At 41.3% G+C, this 24,722-nt stretch overlaps 1 protein-coding gene across 2 annotated transcripts in view; it reads right to left on the bottom strand.

The window, feature by feature from the left end:
• The window catches only part of camkmt (calmodulin-lysine N-methyltransferase), a 124,619-nt gene that overhangs the window by 19,757 nt on the left and 80,140 nt on the right, over positions 1-24,722 (bottom strand). For both annotated transcript variants that reach the window (XR_004895155.1, XM_035991957.1), the window contains 5 exons: positions 15,500-15,560; positions 14,147-14,198; positions 8,809-8,872; positions 5,345-5,411; positions 3,579-3,653 (listed from right to left, as the gene is read on the bottom strand). Coding sequence is in view for 1 of the 2 variants with exons in the window: in XM_035991957.1 (XP_035847850.1) it covers positions 3,579-3,653; positions 5,345-5,411; positions 8,809-8,872; positions 14,147-14,198; positions 15,500-15,560 (319 nt within the window). In the remaining variant the exon portion in view is untranslated. The remainder of the gene's footprint in view (positions 1-3,578; positions 3,654-5,344; positions 5,412-8,808; positions 8,873-14,146; positions 14,199-15,499; positions 15,561-24,722) is intronic.

The raw sequence follows: 24,722 nt of genomic DNA, 5'->3' as shown, positions 1-24,722 counted from the left end.
GCCAACATCCCAGCCAAGGATCCTCTGCCACCCACATGCCCACTGCAGGAATCCCTCTCTCCCCCCACTGTCTCACACACACACACACACACACACACACACACACACACACACACACACACACACACACACGCACAAGTAGACAAGTCTCACTTGGGTTAGTAGAGCTTTATTTGTTTGGTTTATCATCTATTATGTACCTGGTAAAAATCAAAGGGAAGAGAGAGACATACTGGCAACTGTGTGTGTGTGTGTGTGTGTGTGTGTGTGTGTGTGTGTGTGTGTGTGTGTGTGTGTCCTCATTAAAAAATCCAGTCAATGAATATTAAACCTTTTTGTTGTAAAGGTTTCACTGCTGGACACAAGGTGTCTCCTACTTCATGTCCATTCTCAGTGTTCACTGTATGTGCACTGGAGGTTCCAAAACGCAGCTTCACGCTTGTGTAAAGTTGCATACTGGGTCATGATCGGCTCAAAACTAGTTGTGATGTCACAAAATCCTGCTCATAGGTAAACATGTTCAAATAAGAATTAAGGTGAGCGCAGAGAAACTTTCCTCCTTCAGAAGCTGAATGTGAAAATGTCAAACTCTGCACAGTATAGGTCACACATCCAAGTGAAGTAACAATAAGCAAAACACTTTCTTGAGTAACACATTTTCTCTTACATTCCTTTGATTTCACTAGCATCTCATTCTCTCCATTATCCACTTGTTTCACTCGTCTTCTTTCTATCATCCTTTTCTACACCTCCTTTTTTATTGTTTCATGATGGGGAACCGTGTCTTAAGCTTTATTTGGTTGGATAGGTTAAACAGGCAGAGTAGGAAGAGTAAGATGGGTGACTGGGTGACTTTCTGTAAAATGACAGTTGGGGGCTATTTTCCTACTTTTGTGACAATTGGAATGATAACTGTGTTTTGTGTGTGTATATACTGAATATAGCCATTTCACAACTGTAGCACAGCTATTGTATACCTGGCCTTGACATGTTATATCTAGAGACCACATCTAACAGTCGTATATATCACACACAGAGAGGCAGTTTATAATGTCTTGTTCGAGTGGTGTAATTTTATCACGTTAAAAAGTTGGTGAAGCAGTGAGCGGTACCACTAAAATTACATTTCTAAAAGCAAAATCCAATTTAAGACTCAACAGTTCTACTGTTGCGTAATACCCCCTCTTCAAGGATAGGCAGGATATCTAGAAGAAGTTAGCACATAATAAGACTGCTGATACACAATGTTCCACCAAACTCTTCTCCTTTCCTTGCTCCATTGCTTCTCAGCGGTGGTTCCGTGGCTACCGGTGGGAGCTATAATTAATCGGAGAGGAAGCCGCATTGTTGACCTTTTTCACAGGTTATCATCACCATGATGCACCCGTTAATCGGTCAGCCATCACTCTTCAACCACCACCACTGCAATTATCACACAGTCACTCACTCACATACATACGCAGAAAAGAGAGACACCACAGAGAAGCACACACACCACGGACACCCATGACTAAAGTATACATCTGCAGAGAGAAATGGGAAATCTGAAGAACCTGCGATATCAGAAATTCACATGCAATTTACTCTGTTCTTACACTGTCTGCATCTATCTATTGTACACACACATGCATAGTCCACTGTAAAATATCCTCTATTAGCTTCCGGCTCTCTTTCTCTCTCTGGGTTTTGCACCTGACTATTACCTGTAATGACCATGACATTACAATAATGATAACGCTGTTTGGTAATGCTGCACTTAGCACACATGCACACACTCGTGCAGATAAGAGACACACACACACACTGTACACACGCTAAATTTGTTCAGTGTTGGTGAAGCTGGAAAATAGTCAAGTAGTTTCACTTCATCCAACAGCATGTCTTCCCAGCACGTGTGTGTTTGTTTGTTCATGTGTGTATGCTAGTATGCGGATGTGGTGGTAAACGGACGTAAATGTGTTTTCTATAAGCATCTCATCTCTCCCACTGCAGACTTTTTTTAAACTGCCTCAGTGAGCTTCACCAGGAAGTAGAGTAAGGTTCTTCAAAGTGTTCCCTTCACGATACGACAACCAGTCAAGGTCAGGCGTAAACTCTCAGCTGAAACACTCTGGGCAAGCCCGTGCTTCTCCCTCCAGAGTCTTCTAAAGGTTTGCTGAATCTTGTTGAGGCCAAAGTAAAGTCCCTCTTTATTTCCTGTATTAACTCCTCCCACACCTGCACACTTCTGGCCTCCTAATATCGGGACCGGAGCATTGGAGACCCCACCCAGAGACTGCAAAAAGGCCAGATACTCCAAAGGATGTGACTTTGTCACTTTGCACTGAATCACAGCTAAAGACTTGAAGCTATCATTACTCTCTGAGACTAGCCTGGCTAGTTGGCACAACTTCAGTTTTTCTTTAAATGCTGATCATGTATATATATTTTTAGTCCTAATATCCTTTTTATGTCAAAGAATACAACTTGGCATTCTTGGCATAGTTTGAAAAATATAAAAATTCTCCATCTCTCAGACATTTTATTCTCTCTCTAATAGATACTGCAGGTGTGTACTGACTGGGGCCAGGATGCAGTAGTTGCAATGAGCAAGGTGTACTTACCCTTTTATTTACCACTACAGCCCTGTGTGTGTGTGTGTGTGTGTGTGTGTGTGTGTGTGTGTGTGTGTGTGTGTGTGTGTGTGTGTGTGTGTGTGTGTGTGTGTGTGTGTGTGTGTGTTCTCGTTTAACTATATTCGTGGGGTCCAAAAACCGGGTGTCCAGTATACTTGTGGGGTCCCGACAGCTTTGTGGGGCCAAAATGCTGGACCCCACAAGGTTAAAGGTCTGTTTGAGGGTTAAGACTTGGTTTTAGGATTAGGGTTAGAATTAGGTTATGGTTAGGGTGAGGGTAAGAGTTAAGGTTAGGCATTTAGTGGTGATGGTTAAGGTTAGGGTAAGGGGCTAGGGAATGCATTATGTCAATGACGGGTCCCCACAAAGATAGTGAGACGCACTATGTGTGTGTGGGTGTGTGTGGGTGGGTGGGTGGTTGCATGCTTGCGTGTAAACAAGTCAAGGGTGCACAATCCATCCTTTTTTATCACTTTGCTACAAAGAGTTAAAGAAGGGAATTACTTTTCAGAGGAGCAATACAAAATCTCAATTCAATGCAATTCTTTCCCATTCTTCATGTTTTTTTCCAAGGATGTCACAGTGCAGGATACTCAAAAAAATCCTGATACATTCTACCTCACACAGTACAATTGAGCGATAAAAAAGATGTGATTCTCAATTGGCCACGAGATCTACATTTCAATGAGTGATAGTCTAATTGTTATGTTTATGTTGCTTTCTCTCTCCATTTCCATCTCCATTTCTACTCCTCCCTAAATCCGCCCTTAACTCTTTCTTTATCTTATGGTGTCTTCTTCCTTGTCAAGCGCAATTATTTGCAATTTGCCTAAGTCATCCATTTGCTGGGACACCAAGCATGAAAACGAGGCAATTTGGTGTAAAATGGAGGCAGGCGGGCATCTGAGCATATGTATGTGTGAATGTGTGTGTGTGTGTGTGTGTGTGTGTGTGTGAACATACCAGTCTGCACACATGACAATATCAAAGTGACCCTCTAGTGCCGTAATGTCTGACTCACAGTCCCACCTCACCACCCTGTAAGCACACACATAAAACAGAATCAAAACCAAAGTTTAATATTTGCAGTCGGTGACAGAAGAAGGCCAGTGTTCATGAAACTGCACAGCGAGCAACAGCAGTTTGTCTTTCCCTGCTTCTTTTCTCTTTTCACTTTGAGCTCCCTGACACCGCTCTCTCTGACACGCACTGTGTTTCCGCTTCCGTTGAGACTTGGAGAAAGTGTCAGGGAGGGAAGACATGTCATGTGAGGTAAAGAGAGGGAGCTTCTGACATGACACTTGACATTTATACCATGTGAACACACACGCACATACACACACACAAAACATACATGTTGCTATTCAACATCCACACTGTCCTCTCTCTTCCTCTTTATCTTATTGGCATGAACACTGTGTTGCAGTGTCTCCATGTCTTGTTGTTGGCAGAACTGACACGGCCTGTTTTCTCTGATCTCAATGACCAGGTTGCGGTCACCCAGTCTGTATTTGATTAATGTCTTTCTCAGTTACTGATCACTCACAGCGCTCAGACAATGCGCTAATTGGTATTTTCTGGTCAATACTAAACACCATTGACGTTTTTGTAGATTACCAGTGATTCATGCGTTTTTCTTTGTCTTTGGATATAATTTGGTTGTTCCGGATTGTGTAAGGGCTCTACTGTTCACAGCTTTCTCCTCTATCTCCTATTCCACACCATTTTCCCCTCTCTCTCACAGACTGTTAGGCAGAGTGGGGGATTATTAATTAGGCATTATTAACACTTAGTAAACAAAACATTAGGCCCCGCTAGAAACACAATCTCGATTCACGGCAGGAGGTCCCAACACGCGCGCACACACACATACGCATGCATGTGCACACACCATCACGCAACATTGCCCCTCCCTCTCCCTCCCCTTGTCCAATCGCATCATGCCCTTCGCCCTCTCTTGTGGTGCGGCGATGACAGCAGGCATAATCTGAAAAGAAAACAATCAAAGTAATGTAGCCTAATTATACGTTTACTTTTTCACTCCATCTTCCACTCATGTAAATATGTGCATGAGGGAGAAACAGAGAGAGAGAGGAGGAGGGAAGAGATAGGGGAGCAATACACTCAGTCAATGGTAAAATGGCTTTTTTTGAGACAGGGACAACAATTAAATACGTTTTAGCCCGTCCTTGCATATGAGGTGTGTGTGTGTGTGTGTGTGTGTGTGTGTGTGTGTGTGTGTGTGTGTGTGTGTGTGTGTGTGTGTGTGTGTAGTGTAAAGTTATCTTGATGGTTTCTGGAGCTCTATCAAAAGGGAATCATTTTGCTTGGATGACTGTGTGCATGTAAACACACAAATTATACTTAAAGAATGGATATTACAGTATGTAGCTAACAAGGGTTGATCTTACTGATATTTAAAGACAAACTGTATGAAGTTGACATTTATTCAACATGAAAATCTGATTTGATTGTATTTTAAGTTTGCGATTAATATAATTCATAAAAGAGAATTATACAATACAATGGTGTAAAGATGTGTTGGTCCAAAACCATCAATTACAGGTATTGATAATGGCACTGAACAAAACAATTTCACGTTTATCAAGTGAAAATGTCAGCCAATAGTTAAGTCAAATACTGTGCAGGACTTGATATTCTGGTGATGATTAGGTTTAGGTATCTAACATGGTAAATAGAAAGATAAAGAGCTAAGGAAATAGGCTCACCTGGCAGATACCTGTGTTGACCCAAACTTTCCAGCTTGCCTGTTTCTCTCAGCCAGCCCTCGTACATCTGACATGCCATGGTCAAGGATTCATCATAGACACACACATTACATCCTCAACTGTAGGAAAATGCTTGAAGATCCCATATTATACTAAATATATGTTCTTTCTATTCATACAGTGCATTGGGCCAAATATGTTTACAGTAGATACAAATCACAAACTGAATCCTTGCAGTTAGTGGGCTGAAATTCAAATTACAGTAAAGCCATCATGTTTAGAATGCGAAGATGGCCTGTGTCTACGAAAAATGGTCAAAACAGAGGCTACACCAATTTTCACCAGATTTGTCCAATAGTATTTTTCTACAGATAAAAATGTTTGCTAAAAACTTGCTAAAACCACCACTACACAGTGTATTTAATATATATTTGCTAATTCAAATAATATTTCATGCAAATCCAAATGTACTGCCAAATATCATAACAATGTTTGTGTGAACCATACTGCCGCATGTTTGAAACACAAAACATATGGCTTTTAGGATGGAGGAAAGAACATTGGTCATCTACCTCTACCATCCACATTCCCTTACTAATCAGGAGATTCAAACTGTCCCATCAAACGATATTCAGATTTTTGGAGTGGTGTGTCATGTCACAAAAGAGATACATCAAGACCCTCTTTAGGTAAAAACACATATGGTAGACACCAACATAGAGACAGCATGAGTGAGCAGAGATGATCTTCAGGGATAGAGAGCCAACCTGCAGAAGCAGATCACAGCACCCTTCGGCTGCATCAATGGGAAAGCTTTTAACCACAGACACACAAACTCACACTGTCCCTATTGCACACAAACACAGACGTGCAGATGAACGCACACAAAGGCAGGGCGATTGATGTCAAGTTGCCTAGTAATACACTGGCTTGTGGAGTTTCAAAGCAATTCGATTAGGATTTCCTTGTCTTTAAAGTCTGCAAAGAGCTGAGACAAATCCAATCGACAAAGACGGAGAGCAAGAGAGACAGAGCAGGAATGAGTGATAAGTTCATAGATGGATTGATAGCTCGAGAGACGATCCAAAATCAAAGAGGCCTCTTAGACACAAATACACAATAACATGCAGGTTAGCACACATTTATATACAGTCGCACATGCTGGACACCTGTGCATCAGTGTATTATGCATAGGGATGACAGGGCGAAGAGCAGAGCAGCTTACTGTAATCTCATCACCAGCACACCACTGGGGGAGAGGTCAGCACACACACACACACACACACACACACACAGAAATAAAGAGGAAGAAGTGAAAGAGAGAGACAGATTTGAGTATTATTGAACATTAAAGAGTGGAGGAATATTTGCTCCCATCAGGTGAAGTAGACAAGAAGCAGCCAATGGCATGCATCAATCATTCTTAATGGAACATTTCAATGGATTTTCAACATGAGTATTCAAGGTCACAGCAACAGTCTCTCCTCTCCATGGTGTTTGTGTGTGTTTCTGTACTATAAATGAGGTCAACAATTTCTAAGGAAAGGGAAAACTCTATTCCCTATATATAACTACATGTCGTTGATTCATAACTTCTTTTTCTGCTTATCTCCTCATCCATTTCACTGTATAAAACTGAGCCATATCACAACCCACTATCTCTTTCTATTGTAACACAGGCCGCACAATAAGGGCATGTGAGACAAACAGTAACCATTAGCACAAGGCTAAGACCAACAGCTTCCTCAGAGGGAGGAAATGCCACACAGTGCCTGCAGTATGTGAATGGGACAATTTGGCTGAGCCCAGAGCAAATTATTGTTGTCTTTCTTAACCCTCCCGCTCTCTTTCTGTGTGTGTTCAATCCATTCTCGCTATGATTTCACTTACAATTCTCTCCGTGTTTGTTCTGTGAAACAAAGCAGTCGGTCAATGGTGTATTGTTTGTGTGCCCAAGTGTGTGTGTGTGTGTGTGTGTGTGTGTGTGTGTGTGTGTGTGTGTGTGTGTGTGTGTGTGTGTGTGTGTGTAACAGGCTCCGTAATGTTATTGTTTGGTCTTATTGTGATCAGTAAAGGAGCATTGTAGACTGAGATATTGTAAGCACAGCTAAATATAGAGAAGCCATGTCGGTCAATGGGGAAGAAATGTGTATTTATATTTCTTGCTTCTATGAAACAACTGTAACAGTCAGAGCTTTTTTTCTTGTCTGTTCAGTTGTTGAGTGAATAAAGCAAGATGGAGAAATGGAGAAAAAAGGACAGGATGATGAAAGAAGATGGGAAGAAAAGAGTGGGAAAGGACATCAGACAGGGAGAAGAGTAAAATGGGTAGTAAAGAATAGCAATATGGTTTTCAAGCTGACAAAGTTGATCAATTACCCACTCAAAGAACAAATGTTGGCAAAAAAAATCTCACCTTAAGATTTGTCCTAAAATTGTAATTATAGGCCCAAACCTTAACCACACACAAAAATATTTTAAACAAACCTTGATTGTTCCTGTTTCTAAAACACTCATCAAGCCCTTACCCTAGCCTTTGCATTAGATGAAGTCTTAAACTAAATCTGACAGGATGGCAATTACTATGCTCTTAACATGGCATTGTGGACAGCTAGGATTGGTAGATGCCATGTTGAGTGCCAGTGCTGGGTATTTGTCACTGTGAGTGCCCCATCTGCTGCTTATTCCTGAATATAAAAGAGGTGGATCGCTATTCTTCCTTCACTCCAACCCAATCTCTGATTTCAGGGCTGAAACACCAAGGTTACAGCACACTGTCTACTTTTTCTTTATGATTCTGCCTAAAAGAGACACCACGGTTACAGCAGAGCCACTGGAAAAATAGAGCACATAAGTAATGAATCTTGATCACATAGCATGAAAGAGATTAAAATACTAGCAGAATTGATTACCAATAATAATGGTTTAGATTGCAAGATGTTTATGATGTTTAATAGACAATGATTAATGACTGATTAAGCACTACTATTACTACTTAAGGGGTTGCAAATTTGCATTTTATTGGGGTATATAATATACATTTAGTTGCCAGTTTATTAGGTACACCTAGCTAAAACTAGGATATAATGTTTAGTTTTTGCTGAAACTGTTTAAGAAAGGTTCAACTGAATGAATATCTTTGGAGGCTGTAGTTTGTGGAAACTGAGTGTATTTCACAGACTTAAAAAGCACATGTGAAATTCATGTTTTCACGTGAAATCTTACACTGCACTAAATTTTATTTCAATGGGATGTGTCCGAAAACCACAATCTGCCTGATCTTTTTGTGTATAGGAATGCACAAACAAACTGAATAATTGAATAATCTAATTTAAATAAATAAGACAAAAGTTTTCACATAAATGAATCCATATGAATGGATGTAAATACATGTGAGCTAGAGGAATGAGGCATAGATAGAAAGATAGACAAAAAGAGAAGCAGAGAGGATGATGAAAGGATACTCTGAATGGACTTCTCGTTCCCATCTGATAGCATTACTTCCTTCACGTCAGCACAAATGGCAACCTGAGAGACAGAGACACAGGAAAGAGACATGAAGAGAAATGAAACAAAAGAAAAAAACCAAAATCACCCTTAGATGAAGCAAACATCTGAACACACACACATACACACACACACACACACACACACACACACAAAATAATGACATAACCGTATCTACAAAGCTTCACTCTTGGCAGGCCAGCCCGCCCCACCCTCTCTTACTATTGCTCCCTCTCCTCCGTGCCATTTCCCTCTCTATCTTCACCCCATTTTTATGTCTGCATTATTCTAATCATTCAATCAAATCAGTCAATACTTTTATCATTGTGGCTAGCGGTGGGGGCTGCTATCTTGCTATCACTCTGTTCAGTAATTGCATTGTGACAGGGGATGATGGCAAGCGCAGAGCCTTTTCACTGCGGGTGTTTATCGGGCCGAGCCATCACTCCGTTCGCCGCTGTCACTCTGCACTCGGCTCGCCGGGCCTGCCTGATGCCCTTCATATAACTTTGCGGTGCAGACTGTGAGAGACGAAGAGAAAGAGAGGGAGCAAGACGGGAGAATGGATAGAAAGCTTTGTGCTGCGCTGTGTCTCTGTGTGCGTGAGATATAGATATAGAGGTGTGTGCTTTACTATAATCTCATCATTTCACATTCTCTTTTCTTTGCAGATGCCTTTTTTATATCAAGTGTGTGTCAGGCTGTCAATTTCTGTTAAGGAGTGTGTGTGTGTGTGTGTGTGTGTGTGTGTGTGTGTGTGTGTGTGTGTGTGTGTGTGTGTGTCAGTTCAGGTACTGTAGCTATTGTGTTGGTATGCACACAATCCTATATGGCTGATTCACTGCAATCTTGACTCATATTGCATGTAGCATATCAAGTGTATGAACATTTCTGTAACAAACAGAACACACACACATGCTTTGACACACATGTACTCACACAGACACACACACATGTTAAGGCCCTGCAGGGTGTATGAGAGGGTCACTGAGTGCTGTGCGTCCCACCATCTGCTCAAGTGGAGGAAGGGACCTCCAGGCTGAACCAGAGCATCCAGCTGAAAGATCAGGAGCCCAATGCTGCAACAACCCTCCACCCTCCAAAACCACTATACACACATGTATAGTCAGTCAGGTTCTAGAAAATGTTCACAAACATCTTAATCTAAACAAAGGTTATCAAAATGTCGAACTGTACGCCGCTGTGAAGTACGTAATCCATATCGGAAACCAAAAACCATACCTTTTGAGTCAACGCTTTTTTTTTTTTTTTCAGGCATGAAAAAAGCAGGATCGTTCCCTAACCTTAACCAAGTATATTATTGTAACAATGACAACAAAGTAATTTAAAACCAAACCATGATGTTTCCCTAAACCCGGTGAAACCTTAACCACTGCATTGTCATGTCATAAAACTGACTTATTTTTCAACAGTTTTTGTAACAGTTTTGGAAGCCACTGACAAATTATGTCATCCTGCTGATAGTGGCATCAGATCAGAAATTTGTATTTTGTCGTTTAATTTTAAAGATTTGTTATATTCATACATTTGCTAATATGTGTAATTTGTTAAATTGTCCATCTGTCTAATGAAGCATTGTGCAACACAAAAGTCAGCACTTCTACAGTGTTTAATACACTCTTCTAGGAAGAGTAGGGGACCAAGTATTCTTCCCTGAGGCACCCCGATAGCTGATTGGTTAGAACGAACACAATATTTACAGACAAAATAATTTACAGTTAATTTGGAGGTGTTTTGTTACTGATTATTAAGTGTTTGTCAAGTAATTTACAAGTGAATTATTTTAGGAAGTTATTGCGTAGTGTATCATTTCTGATTCATAGTGTTTGCACTTGAGTAATGATTTATAACTTAGATTTTTTTCTTAACTGACCATATTAAATGACGTGTGACTATATTTTGTGACGTCAAAATAGAATAGAAGAAAGAAGGTTAAGAGTCTACAGCCATGCTAGCAGCTCTGTTAGGTTGTACTTGGGCACAGCAGTACTTTAAGCTCATGACATACTCACAATGACCATGCATGAATGGTCACCATGTTCCCCATTTTAGTTTAGCATATTAGCATGCTAACATTTGCTCATTAGCACTATACACAAAGTATAGCTGAGACTGATAGGAATGTTATTAACATCAATGTCTGTACTAGAGATGTTCCGATACCGATACGGCTCCGATACTGCCTAAAACGCTGGTATCAATATCGGGAAGTACTGGAGTTTATGCACCGATCCGATACCACGTATTAAAGCCCTAAAGAAAATCTACGTTAAAGTAGTTTATTTATGTTCTTTTTCCATTATAACTGACTGTCAAACTGCATAATAAAAGAAAGTTCTGTGGCATTCATGTTTCACAAAGAGTTTAACCTGAGCCAGACCGACAACAAAGATAGAAATCATATCACATCCATATAGGGATAGTAGTATACAGTTGTTAAAACATAATAAAATATATGACACACTGGTATCGGATTAGTACTCGGTATCGGCCGATACACAAGTTCAGGTATCAGAATTGGTATCGGGAAGCAAAAAATGGTATCGGGCCATCTCTAGTCTTTACCATATTTCAAGGCAAGCCATTTAAATGTTGTTGAGACATTTAACTTTAAACCAAAATTGTCAGCCTGATGTTGGTACTAGATGAAAAATTTGGGAAATTCTGACCTGCTGGTGGCGCAAGGTGGTTGGAAAATCAACAAAGATATTAGGATTCTTGCTCTGAGGACCATAAAAGACTGCACAAAATTATTTCCAATAGTTGTTGAGCGATGGTCCGACTGAACAACGGACCAACATTGCCATCCCTAGAGCCACGAGTGTAGGGTGGCTAAAAAACGTCACCAGGCTTGTCAGTGCAATCCATGTAAAAAAGATCATAGCTTTAAGGCAGAGTAGACAGCCAGGGACAGAGGGGGTTAACTATGCCTCAGAAATGGCCAGGGCATGAGCTTCAATTCTGCCAATAGAAGCTTAATTTAATCTAGTTTGGGGTTAAGTTGAGGCTACAAATGTTGACATATCTTGATTTGATTGCATGTGGCAAGGTACTGTGGATGGATGCTTCCTGTGATGGGTTGGTCTACATCATCTGCATGAAGATGGGGAATTACATATAATAGTATCCTGAAATCTAGAGTGCAGTTTAACAGGACACTGTTGGACGATGTGTAGTTAAGGAATGGGGGATTGAAATCAGGGCCTAAAAATGTTATAGAACAGAAAATAAAGAATTAAGGAAGGGGGTGAATGAATGATGACAAAAAGTGGGGTGGAAGGGAGGGAAGAAATGCAACAACTAAAGGAATAATGAATGAACTGTTCACATGGACAACAGAGAAAAAAAGTTGAATGTAGTGTCAGTGACGGATGACGGAGGGATGAGGAGAAGGAGAGGTGTGAAGGAAGGATTCCATCTCAAGCTACCAATGTCAAAACATGGTGTATTGACTGCCAAGAGATAAAACCAAGCTTTCTCACACACACCCCAGCCGTAGGGAATGCAAACACACACACATGCACACGCACACGCACACACACACACGCATACAAACGTACACGTAGAAGTCACACAACACAACACAGAATGGCATCTAGCAGATCGATGGGACACTGACGCCTGCTATGTGGAGGGGCCCTTAAGACCCTGCCTAATAAACCCTATGGCTGACAGACTGTGATATATCTGAGTGTGTCAGTGTGCGTGTGTGCTGTGTCAATACACGACAGCCTTTATGACCCAAGGTAGTTCATATAGCTAGGAGTTACAACTCAGGTGGTCTGATGATTGTGTGAGTGTGCTGATAAACATAATGAAAGAGCATATTATAATCATTATATTGGATACAAAAGTAATCCTGTTAATCTTAAAGACTGGTTTTACATACAAGGTACTAAAATTCTTAAAATATAAAATTGTTTGGGAAAAAAAAGCTGCCCGCACATCCATATCAAACCTGCAATATTCAGACAGTGTTTTGTCAGTAATTATTGTGCGTTAATTCCAATTTGCCATTAATTTAACAAACAAGTTGGTAAGCAAGTAGGTGCTGTGATAAGATGCATCAATGCTCCTATACTGTGTTTTTTTTGTGATTCTGGTTTTCATACAATCAAGTGTGAGGGGTATTCACTAATTATTTTATTTTACCATCGAGTCTGCCTTAATGGCATCTTAAGTTGCTAGCTGAATGTTTTCTCTTAAGACATTTAACAATGCTGCTGAGTAGAAGTTTTGCTAAGCAGAGAACTCTTAAGCTAAGAGAAAAAGTGTGGTTGAATTTGTTACTATGGATGTGTTGTGTTTCATGAATGACCTTTGTTGGAGTCCTTGTTGTTCAATTCAACATAAAAATAAAATAGCTAGCGGACCGAATACTATATAAATACATATTAACAGTTAAGGAATGTGTTTGACCAATTTAAAATGGAAAGCAAATTAAAGCTAATTGATAAAACAAACAAAAAATTGTATCTGTGAGCTTACATGCTGTAATAAATTAAATGTGTGAATATGACACAGAGTCACAGTCTACAGGGACAGACAGACATAGCAAGTGTTGTCCAGCCAGGAAACTTAGCTTTGTGTTGACATTTGTTCCAGTTAATAAACACATCATCATCTTTCAATGGTGCAATTATCTAGACATACCTGACATAAATTCCAACTCCAGAGTAATCTAACAATGGACAGGATGCTGTCTTTTTTATTCCTTATGTAACTAACTCTACTGTCATCAGAAAAACCTTGCATATGAAACAATGTACTTTTAACATATACTTCAAACAATGCTTTTAAAAGGTCAGGGTTGTTAGAATCTTTTAAAGACACTGAGCCAGATTGCCAGAAGTAGGTTCTTAAAACGACCATGATTAGGTTGTACTCATTTAGGAGTCTTCTGAATTTCCACTAACTGTTCAGAAATGTAGGAGCTGTTTTCAGCAGTAATACACATTGTTAATTATACTTTGACCACAAACCTGGGAGACTTAGGATGTGTACACCCAGGATTTTAGGAGTTATTCAACAAGTGAGGAGCTAAGCACAGACTAAAGAGTTGACATGTGACCTACTGTTGATTTAATAATGTGGGTAAAGAGTGTGCATGCATACACTTGAGAAGGTACAAAAACACACACAAGAAGTTAATATGTATATTAATAGGTATGGATACTGTGTGCCCATGCTGTTTGTTTATTGATTGGAAAGGGTCAACTTCTCCCACAGATATCTTTGTATCTGTGTGTGCGTGTGCGTGTGTGTGTCACTTACCATGAGCCCAGCAAGACAAGTCATACCTCCTCCTAACTCACACACTGCACCCCTGGGAAACAGAGAGTGAGAGAGCGAATAGAGGGAGTGAGATTCACATTGCTGAGCCAAAACCTAGCAGTTTAGCACTAACACACACACACACACACACACACACACACATACACCGTACAGTAGATGCACATCATACAAACACAGACACACATAAACACAGCAGGGAAAGAAATATCAATTGAACCATCAACCTGAAAGCTGAATACTGAACATTGAGAAGCACAACCTCAATCAGCGGGAATCTGAAACACACACACACACACACACACACACACACACACACACACACACACACACACAGTCCTGTCGCTTGCATGCTCATTCAACCCCTCTCTCCATCATTTTCCTCCTTTCATCTCCCCTTCCCCTCCATCTCTTCCCCTGTCCTCTTTCATCCCTCCCTGCCTCCCTCTCTCTCTTGCTGACCTTCACTACGCTGCTCTGATCAATACCCCTCTCTTCCTTGCCCCTCGCCTCTTGAATGTTAAAACAGGAAATCAAAGGGTGACGTTCCACCTTAAATGGAAATCAACGGTGCCTGGGTGCTTTTCAGCCTTGTGCCGCAGGGCAGGCCAGTGCTCAGCAGACGAGAGCAGGGGAAAGAGCAACACAGGACAACACAGCGTGGCATGGAAAGGTACAGAATGACACCAAGTACCAGGCGTTCACTGCAGGTCCCGGTCAGATTTCAATTAGAGGGATCCAACAGCCTTTTCTACTGTTCCACAATCTGTTATTACAACAAATGCAATGTTTTCAATATGTTTGTGCAGGAAAAATAATGTCTCTCTTACTTATTTGTATTATAAAGCGATTCCCTGTCATACTTTTGTGAAATCAAACATGGTAAAAAGAGGGTCCTGAAATGCTGCCAGGGGTGTGACGAGACTCCGCTCACGAGATGATACACGATATTGGGCTCACGAGACCGAGACGAGACAAGATTTTAACACTATTTTAAAGAAAACTTCAATGACGAAATTTTACTGGAATCTCAACTTTTATTCAATCGAAAGTCACAAAATGAAAAAAGAGCACTGTGAAAGGTTTTGCCACAATCTTGTTGACTGGCTTTTCTCCCGCATAACTAACCTCTTCAGACCTAATAACTGCTGCGTGGGCTCCTAACTTCTAATTGAAGCTGTGTGTGACCTTACTGAACTACTTTAGTTTCCTCAAATAAAAACAGTAAAAAAATAAAATAAAATTACAATCACAGCTGTTAGTCCTTGTTTTCTTGGTAAACAGTTGAGTCTTTTGACGATGGAGTGAGCAGATTTAAAGAGTGGGATAACTCACTTGAACATGTGACGTTTCTGCAGACAGTAATGAGCCATCACCTCTTCAGACGGCCACACACCTAAATCAGAGAGACCAAGAGAGTGTTAGAGACTCAGTTATTAACTGATGATTATCCATTTTAGCGACAGATCTCTATTTGCAGGCATTTATAGCATCACTAATGTGACAGAGTGCTTTGATTCCAGTGTCTCAACATCAAAACACCTTAATATTGATAAAGAAACAATGAGACTGCAGTGAAACATAATTCGATGCATTGTATTTTCCAGTCTGTGTTCATTTGCTTCTCTTGTGGTTTCCACCTTGCCTGTGATCCAAGGCTTCTCTGTCTCTGTTTGTCCGTCTGTCTATCCTAAATCCCTGCAACACACTGTGTATGCAAGTGTGTGTATGTGTGTGTGTGTGTGTGTGTGTGTGTGTGTGTGTGAGAGTGTGTGAAAGGGGGTCCGGTGGGTGATAATCACAGTGTGCAGGCCTGTCTGGCTTATCACCTACTGTCAGCCCTTCTCCTTCTGCCGTGCATGTAACACACACTAACGCACACACACTTGCATACTTTGTGCTATTTTCCCTCTCTCTCAACACACACACACATACACACAAACACACAGACAAACACACACATTGGCAGTAGAAGAAGTAAACATTAATTTGAATAAAACTTCAGCTTTTCGCTTCTGGCTTTGAACAAGAAGGTTCGGCTTGGCGCCGTGTATGTGTGTTTGTGTGCACATATGCATCCATGTGTGCGCGTGTTTATATAAAGGAGTTGTTGAGAAAAGAGAATGAGGGGATATAGAATGAGTTGAAGAAAGCAAGCGAGGGAGGGAGACAGAGATGGAAAATGAGTGAGGTAACGAGAGAAAACTGGGGAGGGCGGCAGGGTAAGAGGAGGAGAGAGAAAAGGTGGTAGTCGATATAATAAGCAGCTTACAGGCGGTCTCTCTTCATCTCACGGGGCAGACATCACTGCTCTCTCACTCTCTCGCTCTCTCTCTTTCCCCTTGCTCCGGTCCACCAAGATTAGCTCAAGCAAGCAGGATTTAATAATGCCTATTGATAAAATGTCCAAATATTCCTTTTCCCCATTACAAAAAAAAAACATGCATTCTAAGACTTGGCCTGACAGCACACACACACACACACACACACACACACACACACACAAATACAATGCCAGAGTAGTTATACTGTGTGTCTAGAGAGTGTCAAGACCTGCAAGACTTAAATAAGGTGACATTTTAAATTTCATCTGTTATTCCCCTTCAGCCAGGCACTTGTCACACAGCACAGTACGGAAAACTTTATACTGTAATGCAATGTAGTGCAATGATGGATTTTTAACATTAATGTGCATTCCCCCAGCCTGCCTATGGCCCCCCAATGGCTAGAAATGGTGATAGATGTAAACCAAGCCCTGGGTATCCTGCTCTGCCTTTGAGAAAATGAAAGCTCAGATGGGCCAATCTGGAATATCCTCCTTATGAGGTCATAAGGAGGAAGGTTACCTCCCCTTTCTCTGCTTTGCCCGCCCAGAGAATTTGGGCCGCCCATGAGAAAGAGAGAGACATCATGGCTTGAAAACGAGCGAAGCATGGCAGTTGGTCAAGGCCACACCCCCACCCTCCACCTTGCCCCCCTTCTCTCCTCCTCAATAGCATTTAAAGCTACAGACACAGAAATGGCACATCCTAAGTAAAGCTCATTGTGGGACTGGCTCATAGTGACTGTAATTCTGCACCAAGGCTGAATTTCGGGAAAGAGACTTCAGATACAGTATTAGGGGACCACTAAGGCCTATATAAAAGCATCCAAAAAGCAGCATGTCATAGGACCTTTAATATCTGATATTTCAGGATTTGTATTCTTTATAAATATGTATTTCATTTGTTCAAGACAACAATGCATTAGTCCATCTATCAAGACTTTCTCAACCTTTTCTGTCTGGGAGTATTTTCAGCTGTGAATTAATAAACATTTGGTGCAATAGTGAGTATTTATGGCAGCAGAACGGTGCATTGGAGATTGACTCAAAATAAACAACTGTGCAGTGCACCAAGTGCTATACGGTGTGGCTCATTGTTGGACTTTGCAAGTGATGGTGATAACAAGAATACTTTAGAATACCAACACCTTATCTTAAATGTGGGAAAAATAACACTTCTCTTGTGTTTGTGTAAGGGATGGACAATGAACCATATTTTGTAAATTAGCAACATTGAGAATCTCTATACTGAATTTAAATGTACTCTAATCTCAGTTTTCAATAATTAAAAAGCCTGGATCCCATATAATTAAGATTGAAAAAGCTATAACAATCACATCTAACAAGACATTAAACCAACCGCTCAAAGTCCAGTTCAGAATATTTAACTGATCATACTGTAATTGATCTAGACACAGATAAAAAAGTAAGCCAGCACAATAAAGGAAATGTCATGTACTGATGAATTTAATGAATACTTATTGTTACCTTTATTAAGACAATTTATCGTGAAATAGATTTTAGATACTCTTGTCGAATCCAATATTTAAGTGGGATTTTGCCTTGACTGGGGTCACTGCAGGTAGAGAACAAAGCGTTTGTTACCCCCATGAATAAAAGGCAGTAATTACATTCAATTCTAGTATTTACCAGGCAGGCAGGGACAAACGGTTATTAGCCCTGTTGTGATGCAGGACTGAGCATAGACACTGGAGCAACTGGAACAGGTCTATGTGTGGGGGTATTGTGTGTCTTAAACTGCATCCTAATTTTCCCCTTTCCACTTTGACCCCTCCCTTTGTGATTATGTGTTGACATAAAATGTAATGGTGTCCCACCACACACCTCTGCCCTGTGAAATGACAGTTTAGCCCCTCCCCTCTGTGTCCACATATGTGTGTCACCATGACACTTGACATTAAGGGCCACCCAGAACATCTTGGGCAGATGAACAGTAGAGGGTGGTAACGCAACATTAAACTGTGTATTATCTGCCACTCTACAACACAAGCAGAAGAAGAAACATGATGGCCCCCACACTCTCATCAGCAGTTTCATTTGGTTTTCATTCTGCTGTTGACTTCTGATTGTGTACACAAGTCGTAAGTGGCATCTAATTGGGTAGTGGAGTAAGTTAGTATAACACCATCCATCACTGAAGATGAAGGTTTTAGGGGGAGAATTCAAACAAAGGGTTTTTTCCTTTTGAGGTGTCTACACATCCCTAAAGATAACACTGTGCTAAGAATTCGGTCCAGTACCAATAATGTAGTACAGTAATAACTGACCAATAATGCAATAAGTTCCAAACCCAATATTTATCACCATGTTTTCATTTCCTCTCCTGAGGGCCTGTTCCTGTCCACTAACTGGTGTGCACACTCCCAGATTAACTTTCTTTAAGTCAAAGTTATGTGCCTGTGTGTGTGTGCATGTGTGTGAGAGAGAGCAAGACAGACAGCTCTAAGTAATAAAGCTTTGTAAAGCATATGTGAATCTGATGGTTAATCCCCAACTCCAATAACATTAATAGCCCAGGGTGATAGGAACTGTGTGTGTGTGTTTGTGTGTGTGTGTGTCTGTGTGTTTGTGTACGTGCGGGCATGCATGTGTGATAAGTATGTGGCCTGTGTGTGTGTGTGTGTGTGTGTGTGTGTGTGTGTGTGTGTCTCTCCAAGGCCGAGGTGCACTGTAGGAAATGAAGAGATCAGGAGTAGAGAGCAGATTACTCTTCCTGAGGATAATGAAATTATTTCTCACCTTCAATTACTAGATGAGGAAAGGAAGCAGTGTAGGTGTGTGTATATGTGTATCAGTCCAGTATTTATTGTCCAATGGCACTAAACCTTGTCAATGGTGTTACCCCAAAAACCATATGTGAAGCCTTTTGGGGTAGTGTGTGTCTTTTCTTCTTATGGTATGGCATAATATGTGATGAAGACATGCAGGGTGGACAGAAAACAGCTGAATACAAGGCGTGAGTATTGCAGTATTACATTCCTGGTGTGTTTTATAAACTCAGACACAATGTTAACAGCACAGCAGGAGGTGGGAGGTCTGCTGGACCAATCAGATGTCTGGGTTGCAGCTACCCTTTGAATCAACTGTGTAATGTCATGGTCCTAAACCCTCCACATCCTGGTGACCTGGGGATGACCCTGGGAACTCTTAACGACTTATGGCAGCGCTAATCTGGCCTCAGTATCTGTCAGTAAGCCCATGCACAGAGATGGATTTATCCATCCATCCCTCCGTTTTCTGCTGCATATCCAGGTTTGGGCCATGGTGGCAGCAGGCTAAGAAAGGTAACCTGGCCATCAGAGTATCCTTTCCCCCCACCCACATCCTCCCTGGCCTTTGAATGCCCCGGGATCAGACAGCCGGGATGGAATTAGCTAAAGGACTATTTTCAAATATCTGAAGGGAATCCAGGTACTAATTAGGGAAACACAACCTAAAGTTACTTACCAGCTAAGCCAAGCTAAGCTAACAGTACGTGGGGCAAGGCTGTTACTATGTCCTCAGTACCAATAATTAATTAAACACAGCCTGAACACTTTCATTTAAAAGATGAAAGGATCTGCTTAAATGAGCTTGTGCTGAAAGCAATATTGATTGCAGTTTTTCAGACTGTTTAAATGTCTACAAAGTTAAAGCACTAGTCCAAATGTTAAATAGTCCAAATGTTGAAAGACTTTTTGTTGAAAAAGTCTTTTTTAGGTCTGATATATTCTAAATTGTCTCTGACAACCATCACAAAGGTCAGTTAACATATAAGACCAGCAGATCGCCATTGTGATTGCTTTAAAATGTAATGGCATGCATTACTGATGTCAGCTGCTGTATTTACAGTGACACTGGAGGGTTCTGAGATATGAGGTGTTGGACAACATTTTTCCTTAACAAAGCAAGCGATTTCACTCTGTTTCTTTTTATCTTCAGAAAATAAAATGTCTGTTTTTTTGCCTTTCTTTCAGACACCTGTCTCCTGCTGAGGACATAATGCTGCTGTATAGTTAGTTAGTTAGCTATAGAAAGGATAGGATGAGTAAAAAAAGAGACAGAGGAGAGCTAGGAAGATGAGAAGGAGAAGGGAGATGTTAAGAGTGGAGAGGAACGCAAACAACAGCGTGGAAGAGGAGAACAGGAACAATTTGAGTGCAGAGGAGCAGTAAGGTGGTAGAGAGGAATAGGGAGAGGAGTTTGGGGATAGAGGGAGGGAAGTCAAGCAGGAGGGAGGTGAAAGCAAAATGAAAGATGGGGCTCATAAGATGGGCTGAGGAATGAGAGCAAGAGGAGAAAGAAAAGGGGAGGGCAGAGATGAAGAAGCCGAGGAGGAGCGAAAATGAGGCAGGGATAGTGACCAGGAGGAAGAGGAGCAATGGGAATGAAATGAGTAATAGGAGGGAGGGAGGTGAGGAGGACAGGCGTAAGGAAGGGGAGAGAGAGAGAGAGAGAGAGGTGTCAAGATGGGGTTAAGTGGTCCATGATGTTGCTTTGAGCACGCACACGCAAGTGCCTCTATCACTATTACATAGTGATACACACAACCACACACCTATCTGTTGGTTTCTTTCTCACACAAACACACACACACACACACACACACACACACACACACACACACACACACAGTGTCTTTCTCTCCCCTCCGGGCCAGCGTGTCTTCAGGCTCCGTGGCTCTCTGGCGGTGATCCGTCTCCACATTAAGCGAGGCCTCAGATAATTCCTAAGCCTCCTCCATGGCCGATCCAATAAGGGATAAGGCTCTCGGCTGGCCATGATCAACTGACAATCTGTCCTCTCACACGGCTACTTTAGTGGAGGCCAGGATTACCCCGGCCAGCCTAGACAGGGTACACACAGTTCACAAGACTACGGAGCTCATGTGTGTGTTGTGTGAGAGAGTCAAAGAGAAAGACAGAGACAGATTTAAGAAGATTGTGTACAGAGGTAAAAGTGTGGCATGTGTTTGGGTACATGGCCCCACAGTAAGGCATGTGAGACCACTACTAGTGGTAACACAAACTAGATGCACCTAGTTTGTGTTACCACTAGAAGTTGAGAGGTTTCAAACTGACAATAAACAGTGAGATCTCTGTGACAAAACACTATGATACTAAAATATGGTACTTTGTAAAGCGTAACACTTTTACTAATTAGACTTTGTATTTTAAAACAACAGCGAAAGTCTGTTTTCATTTTAAAGATAAACATTTTGATATACATGATTATACAAATCAGCATCAATCTACAACAAAAAATGTATTTGGGGGATGGATGGGCGCACCAAGACTAACAACTGCCGTTCTGCTCTAAAGGTATGTTTGAACAGTAGCTCATATAAGAGGTAAAGCAGTTTTTTGTTGTAAATACATTATACAATATATTGTAAATAGTTTCTTTCCTGTAACTGAGGAGATATGTCCAAGAAACTGAATGCCATTAGGACAAAACACCAAGTATTATAGAGGTCAGCCTTTTTGCAGTATTTAGGTGCAGTAGAGTAATTACTGCAGTCAGGCGAATGGATGCAGAAAAGCTGCAATGCAAACACAAGTCAACAGGGAAAAAGGACAAATATTACTGATCTCATTTTCTAGTATTTAAAAATCATAAAAGCAAAATTCTTTTTGGTCTTTAAGGATATCCATCCCCTGACAAATCAGAGGTGAGGTGATTAGGTGAAGTTAGTGTGTTAATAATAATAGCAATTACGAAATGATCATTCTGCCTAGCTGGTATGGTAAACACACATGCTGTGAATAGGCAGGTTAAGATAGCCTATTCGCCTTTCACCAGAAGAGCCAGGCAATGTGTGATTAGGATCGACATTCTAGCCAACAGAGTCTGCCTTGGAGACATTCCTGATCCCTTTTTCCATTGGAATAGGCTCATTTCAACACATACTCTCTTTCTCTCTCTCTCTCTCTCTCTCTCTCTCTCTTTCTCTCTCTCTCTCTCTCTCTCACACACACACACACACACACACACACACACACACACACACACACAGGCCCACGCACTCGCACACACGAGGACTGTGCAGGGCTTCGATAAGCATGGCCCTTCTCTCTCTCTCTCTCTGAGTAAACATCGTTTTGGATTAGGCAGAGTATAATGAGAGCAGGGGGCTATCTGCCCACCACGCCTGCAATGTGGCCCCCCGCTCCTCTCTGAGGGGGCCGGGACCAATCTTTACTCTGCTATTTATCCCCCTCCTCTGATAGCTTACTTATCTGCTGCAAAATGCCAGGGCTGACTGCCTGTCTAACTGCCCCTATAACTGTCTGCTTGCCTTCTTGTCTGCCTGGTTCCACGCCCTTCTGTCTGTCTCTGTCATCCTGTCTCAAAGCTTGCAAAAGCATTAAGCCAAATGCACGACTACGTCTCATTTTTATCTCACCTCTACCTGTCTGTCAGCATGTCTGTCTACATGACAGACTCCTTTCCTGAATCTCATTTGGTGCTGGTTAGGATAGTATTGCAGTAGGAGTGCTATTATAAAAGCAGAGCAATGCTATATGTAGAGCGAACAGGACCACTTTTCTTTGCAATGCTATGGAAAGTCATCGCTTGTGGTTGTGTCTTAAATTATTTAAAGGGTGTGTTTTGTCATTTTATTGATTTCATTATGTAGAAATAAAATCACAAATGGAGAGTCCGTGTGAAAAAACATGCCGTGTTTCATGCTTTTTAGTGATCTAGGTGTATACAGTTCTTTGATGGGATAGAAAAGCTACCAAGGTGTGTAAGCACCAAACCTGATATTACAGGCCACTTTAAATAACACCGCATATCATTTAAACCAAGAACTCACCTCCATACAGTGTCTTATTTATTACCAACCCTTAAAACCACAAAAATTGGTGATAGACTCTCGGAAATGTATCTTTCTATTTTTATTTCTGTCGTCCGCTTTTTTACACAAATATGAAGCAGAACGAAGAAATACAAATGGGTCCTCTAGCTGTAAATGATATTCTTGTTTACATAATATCAATGTTTTACATGTACCAGCTTCTTTCACCATCTATCCCATCATGCCCCACACTTCTCACTGACAATGAATAGAACTAGAGAGTGTACTTTTGATGAAATTACATCTGGTGCGCAAACCATTGTCAGTACAGAGTGAGTGTTCAGGAGCAAAGTAACTCAGGGGAAGTGAGGGTTACAGGAGGAGAGTCAAATAAAGTATGGAGAAAGAAATAGGAGGGAGCGAGAGAGACACAGCGGCGCAGAATTACAGAGAGGAGGAACCACCGAATGAGAAGGGAGGGAATGAGATGTGTGGAGAGACAGGGGGAGGCAGAAACAAAGAGGGAGTTTGACATGTGGCTAATAGACATATCAGCACTGAGGTGTGGGGTTTAGTTGGCAGACGAGAGTTTTGCAGAGCTTCATTCATTGATTAGCATACAGAGAGTGGCATGGGGCCGTGTGACAACCCCAGATTACGTTGCGCGCACACACACACACACACACACGTAGATTGTCATAGATTGCATCTCTCTCCAACCTTGGAGAAAGGATGTCAAATTACAGGGTGTCACCTGCACCAAGCTATAGATTCTTGAATGTTAATGCATATAAACAATTAGGGCAGGAGAAAGAGAAGGAGATGGGAATGGAGGTGATTGAAGAAGAAAATGATGGAGATAAGAGAAATAAAGCAAGGGAGAAAAGAGCTGGGAGGAAAAATGAGGAGAGATGAGGGAGGGTGAAAGAGGCAGGAGAGGGGAGTCCGTAAAGGGAGTGGGCAAGGTAGAAAATGAGAAAAGGGTGTAGGGAGGAGAGGAGTTGAGATTAAAATGAGGAGAGGTTCTTGTTTCTTGGATCATGGGAAAAGAATAAAACAATATGAGAAAAAAGGACCGCTGCCACTGAGCCCCTCCATGCCTTCAACCTGCAGTATTCCTTCTGACTGTGAACCAATGTGAAATGTAAAAACCAGAATCCTCTCGTCTATAGCAAACCAGTGGATCACTTGATTAATGTCAATGTATTTCTTTATTTTACTGTCTTTATTTTACATACATTTTACAATCCACGGCTGTGCTACCTTCAATTTCAATTTAAACAACACAACAAACTGCATATGTGTGAAAACAGTTCTATTTCGTTTTACTGTCAGTATCCTGTGACTGTGTGGTTTAATGATACTAAGGATGGAAATGTTAACCAACTTTTTATACAAGTTTCACCCTATTTGTCATCCAAACACCAGTTGTT

The sequence above is a fragment of the Sander lucioperca genome, chromosome 15, assembly GCF_008315115.2.
Source record: "Sander lucioperca isolate FBNREF2018 chromosome 15, SLUC_FBN_1.2, whole genome shotgun sequence".
NCBI lineage: Eukaryota > Metazoa > Chordata > Actinopteri > Perciformes > Percidae > Sander > Sander lucioperca.
This window is presented reverse-complemented; position numbering and strand designations above follow the sequence as displayed.